Below are 7,559 nucleotides of genomic sequence, written 5' to 3' on the forward strand. Positions count from 1 at the left end.
GTACTTTTAAAACAGGTATCTAAATGCTTTTAAATTTTAAATAACGATAAACACAAAAGTTGAATAACGTTTAAATTTTGAATGACGATAAACTCAAAATTTGTATAACGTTTTGATTGTAAATAACGTAAAACAATATTTTTTTTTCAAATGCAAGCCCTGGTATAACCTTTATAGTATTAATATACTTCAATTTTTGTAGTCACATTTATGAACATTTACCAACAATTAATATCAAACATTAGCGAAGCCTTTTTTCATATAATTTTACGAAACAATGTTTTTTTTTAGAAAAGCTTAAAAATATATATTATTATAGTTGTTCATATAATCATATTTAAAAAAAAATTTGAACGATACATTATAAATATATAGTAGCCAGTAACACAACAATAGCGGGGTTCTGACTGCTGAGGATACAGTGAACCCCGAAAAAGGCCTCATAATTTTATAAGAGGGCCCTTAAGACTTCGATACTAATATACCTACACTTAATAAATAAGTATAAAATGATATATGTTTAAGTTTTATTAAAATATATTCATCCTTTAATGTTTATTATTTACGATAAATTAAAGCATCAAATCATATTTTTAGATGGAAAATAAAATATAAATATAAAAAGTTTAAATTAATTTCTGGAATATATTATTTCAAAACAATAACAATAAGCTTCACGTCACATTTAAATTAAATATTAATTAAAATCAATAATTAAATATATATTATGTAAATACCTATCCGTAATGTAATATTCTAAGTCAATAATTGTATAAAATTACTCGATATACAAAATGTTCAGATATGGTTTGCTACATTAACTATCAAGTAATAAATCAAAATTAAATGTACCTGCTGATTTTTTTTTTTTTTTTGTTTCATTAGGTACCTACTTACCTAATAATAAACCAATGTTTGACCAACTAATTAAAAAAAATCTTACCGTATAGTATTAAGTAAAATCATTAAGCTTTTTACTGCCTATATTGAACTCCTAAAATAATAGTTAATTATTATTAACTTTCTTTTAGGTTTACCGAAACAAAAAGATGTAACCAAAATCAATGGAGGCTCAGGAATTTATCAAACCAGTGACACTATTTATTTAAATTGTACATCGGGAGAATCATTTCCCGCTGCAAGACTCCGATGGTTTATTAATGACAAAATGGTAAGTTAGATTTGTTTGACACTTAGTAATAATATGATAAATCAAAATAACAAATATCAATGAAACTGAATTTATGTAACACTATAATTATGTAATACTCAGTATAGGTAAATACTATAAAATCCTACAATAATGTAACTAATTATTCAACACTTAATTAATGAGTTGTATTCAAACTAATATTTATGGAAAAAAGTTTTTACAACAGAGTACATTTTCGTTTTGAATTTTAAAACCTTTAAAAGTTATTCATTGAAGTCTGTTATAATAAAAAAATATCTTGTGACTTTAAATTCTAGCGTAAAATATTTGTAATTCTAATTAGTTGTACTGATTAGTTAAAAAAAACATTTTTATATATAGAACCAGAAACTAATCATCCTGAGTAAATTCTGTTATCACCTTTTCAATACAACTTTTGTACTTCTCAATATACGAAGTAATGAAAAATAATTGGTTAATATTAAAATTATATTTTCTAAAAGAAAAAATAAATATCCGTTCAAAATTATCAAAACATCAAATATTCAAATACATAAGAAATTATAATGTTATTAATCAGCAAATGTAAAATATTTTAATTAATTAAAATAAATTACCAATACGACGCTTGTGTAGTTTAAAAATGTTCAATAAAATATATGTTTAATTTTAATGATTGTAGATGAATTAATATTAAAATTATGAAATAATTATGTATAAACTATATATAATTCAATAATTTCTTTATTCAAGTGTGATTAATAATTATTATAAACATAATATAAAGTTGACATTTGATTATTATTAACGTAATGACAAATGTTTTGATTAGGTGATTTCCAATTACGACCGCTCGGAAAAATTACACAACGGTTTGTACATCAGCATATCCAAATTAAATTTGGCAATATCTCCTGATCACTTCAACAATGGCTTAATGAAAGTTACATGTCAGGCCATCATCAATATAGGCCGTCCAAAGGCATTACCACCTCCTAAGGAATACAAACGTGAAGCAATACTCTTGGGTGAGTTCAAATATCAAATATCTAATTCCATTTAAACACCGTGTATTTCATAATGTAAATTACAGTACCTAGCTACCTATCTATGTAATTTCTACAATCAATTAATTTTAATGATCTACATTAATTTTATAAATTTGAACAGATTTTTCAATATGAAGTTCATAGAATGGTTTTATTAAATATATAAATTATGAATACAGGACATATTAATATACTAAAATTAAAATATTTTAAGTACAAATTCTAGCAAGTGAGAAAAATTAGCTGACAGTTTTCATTTTTCGGTGATAGATTCGTATTTTCCATGTATATTGTTATGTGATACAAGTTTTACAATTTGTGTTTAATAATTCTTTTAATTTAATCTAAAACTTTAATTTATGAGTCAGTAGGTATACCACACAATTCTGAATAGGTAGGTTTACCTATGGATTATATTGAGTATATATTTGACTAGCTATACGTCTATATCAATATAATGCATATATTGACAACTAACCTAAAGCTATACCTCATATTGTATGGCTATGACAGCTATTCATTTTATCCACATAATTATAATATCAGACATCAGTCATAAAATAGAGTGTGTCCAGTGTTCCCCTAATAAATGTATTATTTATATATGAAAACTGTAAAAAACTTTTCATTATCATAATCCTGGCTACGCCACTGAGTGTGTCTACAGTTAATATGTATAATATATGACAGTAATGATTTATAAGAACTTCAATCGATAAAAATACGAACATGATTTCAAGTTCCACATGGTATGGTAAATAGTATATATTTCGTGAAATTCTGAAAAATGGTTACGGAAGCATTCAAAAGAAAAATTGCTTACATTTAACTTTTTAAGTTTAACTTAGTTATTACATATAACTAAAGTTATTTTATAAAACAATATTATGAAGACTTGCAGGCTGGAGGTTGTTATTAATAATAAGCACTATAAATAAAGGGCGTATTTATAATTGTGGGAGCGGGTTATCGCTATTCAAAATTCGAAATTACAAAAAATAAATAGTGCACCGACACGAAATATAAAATAAATACATTTAAGATAATTTATATTAATAATATTAAAATGAATAAGTAATAACTCAATTGTAAAATAATTAAATACTGTGTACCTACCATTTTAAATAATTATTTGAATGTAAATATAATATGGTTAAAATCGAAGTTCAACATTTTTTTCCCAAAATGTAAGATTAAAACCAAATTTAATTTATTCTATTTTTCTACATAATATAGACAATTGTAAGCATTAATAAATAAAATTAAGATTGGTCCTTTATCAGGTTGACTAACCTATACATGATTTTATAAAAAAATATGTAGTTGATTTATGTAATATTATCATTGTCAGACATCACTTAAGAGGATGTCAGCGCACTATTTGTTTTCTCTGTCTGGCCCACGCTCAACATAGACAAAACACATTAACGCAAAAACGTTTTTCCTATACTTTCAAGTAATCATAGAGTCATTTCATCCATTACAAAAAATGTAGAGAATAATATATTTAAGAGAATGACATATTGATTTTATATTTTTTTGTTATATTAGACTTTGTAATCGACTTTCAAAATAAACAAAAAATTGTTGTAAATTGAAATTATGTTTGAATTGCTCTGAGACAATATTTTGACAAATCGATGTCATTTCCTCAAAAATATTATTCTCTATCTTTTTTCTAATGAGTTATTTTTACTCTAAGATTACTTAAAAATATAGAAAAAATGATTCTGCGTAAATGCGCTTTGTCTATGTTTCGTGTGGGCCAGAAAGAGAAAACAAATAGTGCGCTGACATTCTTTTAATACATCAATAATGGTTCAAAAATTACACAGTAGGTTAGGTTAGGTTAGCTTAACTTACCTACTAAAACGCCTTTTACTCCAAAGCATATAAGTAAACAGTGACATATTTATTTTTATATTTTTTAAAACAAGATAACCAAAACTGGCAGGAATTGAGGAATGCACAATTAAATAATTCGATCTTCAGCCTGAAGAAAGTAATTTTTGATTGATTCAAACCACACATGTACAAAAAATAAGATCGGCAATGATAACGAAAAGAGGAAATTGTTTTTGTCTATAACAAAAAAGAAAAATTATTTTCACGGTTATTTATTATATTTTTTATACAAAAGCTGGTTACAGTTTATTTTACTTATTATTTTCTATTAAAATATACTACATATATAGTTCATAAATTATATTATTAAATAGTTAGGGTAATTACGGTGTTGACTACGTCTTTCATTACATTTAAAATAATAAAATTATATTTTGACAAAAAACGGACGTTTTTTTGAATAGGAAATAAACGAATAAAGTATTATTATTTTCTAAAATATAAATTTTATTATTTAAACGAGCTGCAAATAAAACAATAAATTCAACAAAAGTCAAAATGTAATAATTTAACTTTTAAGATAAGTAACTTACCTAACATACGCAGGATAGTAGGACAATTATTTGTACATATTGTATTTGTCTAGATAGGTTATTTATGTGAATTGTATTATTTTTTACAAATTGATACCATTTTTAAATATAAATTATATACTATAATATATTCAAATACATGTTGTACCTACACATCATTGTTTTGACATTTTGCTCAACTAAAATTACCTATATTTATTTAGTTATATCTTTCAATGGACCTATATTATATTTATAGTGCATGTGTATTACACTAATATGTAGATACATATAAAACTAATATTATCATGTATTTTACGTAAGAGTTATTCAGTAAAAATAATTGTATAAAATACGGCTATACGAGAGGACAACGCGTTCCAAAAATAATAGTGTGAACCCCTAGAAAAAAAAACATGTAATTATTTATATTTGCATGTTTTTATATACCTATTACCCTTTCTTTGTCCTCTTTGTACTTGTTTTATTTAATAATTATTAATGTCAAATTGCATGCATAAATTTTAATTTAATTTGTACAGATAAATGTACTTTCGGCTTTCGCTAACATTAATAAATTCTCTACTTTTACTTTACAAAATAATGCAAAAAGTATAGTAATGGTGTAAAAAAATAAAAGAAGCTCTTAAAAACTACAAAATATTACTAACCTAAGTATTAAGCGTTTTACATTGTACGTTCTTTATTTTCTTGTATTTTTGTAACATATACCTACTTAATGAGCATTAACACAATTTTATAAGTTAATCTAAAATAGGATTTTATACAGATTTTTTTCTTGTACTATACCAAACTTAAAATTAATAAAATGTTTATAAATCCCTGGAATGTAAATACAACTAATAATAGGGATTTAAAAAATGATTTGTATCTCTAAAATGGTGGTCAAAAAATAAATATTATTTATAATTGAATAAAAAACATTTTAATTGCTTATTTAATCTCGTTTTGTATGTTTGATTTTAGTACGTGGATCAGCAGTAGCAATGTGCATAACATTCAACTTTAAATTAACATTAATAACATTAACATCAACATTGTTTTTACTAAATACGTCGTGAAAACGGTAAAAATTGTTATCCAATTATTTTGGCTCCTTCATTTAACTTATGTGAAATTGTATGTTATCTTGTTATTTTATCAAAACTGTTTAATAAACTTTATATCCGCACAAGTTGTAAGTTGTAACTATACATTTTTTGTTTTAAACATATACATATTTTTTTTTTTTTAAGTAGTTTAGAGAATAGTATTATTTTATACAATATACATTACACTATAATTAATTATTCATACATAATTAAATACTAAATATAAAATTTCAAAAAAAAAGAAAAAACCGTTTAGATTTATTTCTGGTACCTATATACCTACGTTATTTTAAACTACAAAATTTAATATGTTGATACAACATTTATAATTTCTTCCAACTAGATGGAAATGTTGGTAATAATTAATTATTTATCATTTATATTGTATGACAGTAGGTTAGTAGGTACCTGCTACTTATTGGTATTATAATGTACCTAAGAATTAGTAACTAATTTATTTATTCATTATAGCCAAATTATATGGAAAGTAAATCACGTTCAAATATTTATTGAAATATTACTCACATTTAATTTTATAACAAATAAATATTTGAAGTGAATTTATTTTATTTCAGATTGTTGTTTTTTTTATATGTACCTAGGTATATATATATGAATATTGTATATGCGTACCATCCTTGTTATTCCTTGTCCGTTCTACTTAAAATCTGGTTTGAATTGCTCTAAGTAAAGTAAAATATTATCTAGATATTTATTTAAATAACGTTTTAAGAAAGTAATTTTATTTGTTATAGGCATAATGAATATCATCTTGGCTTCAAAATCGAGGCAATTAAATTAATATTTAATATGACAAAACAATATTAAAAACAAAGGTTTCCATGTTTAAATATTAATATTCAATTTAATAGACTATTATTAATATTTCTTCTTTAAGATACATTTAGATTTAATCAATTCTAATTTAATTAGTCTAATAGAAATTATAACTAATATAATCCTAGTTTAATTTACTTTGATACTTTTATTTGAATAGGTACACATTGCCATAAAACTGAATATAATATTTTCTCTTTGTTATTATCTTTATATATTTTTTTGGGGGGTTGAGGCTTCGAAAACTGAGGTCATAAGCCTGTGGAACTTTGGGGTGGAGGGTGGGTGGGTTTTGAACACGTGTATGTTGGTTTTGGCAGAATTTTTAAGTGGGCACCCGTAGGTATCTGCCATGTCCGGGTGGGGGATGGCGGCCTCTCTCTCCGGACACCGTGACTGCCCGAAGAAAAAAGCCGCCCATGGCCGGGTTTGAACCGGCGTCGGTGCACATCGCAACCGACGCCTTAGTCCACTCGGCCACTCCGTCCCCCATATTATATATAGATTTAAATGTATATATAAAGGTATCTACCAACTATGTTAAAAATGTCCAATAGGTATACGAAATTCACAAACATTTAATTGTTTGGAATAAAGTTATAAGTTGTTTGTCTTTACATTGGTAAATGGTAACGCAGCAAATACATAATCAAACTTCGTATAATTGTATCAAAATCACACAAATAAGAAAAACGAATATTTTTAAGTTCTTAGGTTAAAGGTTCCTCAACTGAACATCGTGTCATAATTATACATAATATTACATATAAATAATCATCTCAAAATATGCGATATTTGTACTATGAACCGTCAAACTTTATTCGGTAGTTGGCAGGTAACTGGCATAGAAATGAGAAAAAACATATTCTCAAAAATGTTGGATTGAAGATACCCAAAGAAAAACAATCCCCTAGTCATTTTGATTATTCTCTTATAATTTTTTAAGGGTAAACTAATATTATTACCATTACAATAGCAACAAGTATTTTTT

The 7,559-nt window shown here is 24.9% G+C and overlaps 1 protein-coding gene across 2 annotated transcripts in view; it reads left to right on the forward strand.

Moving 5' to 3' along the window:
- The window catches only part of LOC100166492, a 42,617-nt gene extending 36,752 nt beyond the window's left edge, over positions 1 to 5,865 (forward strand). For both annotated transcript variants that reach the window (XM_008183217.3, XM_016803130.2), the window contains 3 exons: positions 1,032 to 1,171; positions 1,986 to 2,181; positions 5,607 to 5,865. In XM_008183217.3, the coding sequence (XP_008181439.1) occupies positions 1,032 to 1,171; positions 1,986 to 2,181; positions 5,607 to 5,701 (431 nt within the window). In that variant the 3' untranslated portion in view covers positions 5,702 to 5,865. The remainder of the gene's footprint in view (positions 1 to 1,031; positions 1,172 to 1,985; positions 2,182 to 5,606) is intronic.
- The last annotated feature ends 1,694 nt before the right edge of the window (positions 5,866 to 7,559 follow it).

Source organism: Acyrthosiphon pisum, chromosome A1, assembly GCF_005508785.2.
Source record: "Acyrthosiphon pisum isolate AL4f chromosome A1, pea_aphid_22Mar2018_4r6ur, whole genome shotgun sequence".
Taxonomy (NCBI): Eukaryota; Metazoa; Arthropoda; class Insecta; order Hemiptera; family Aphididae; genus Acyrthosiphon; species Acyrthosiphon pisum.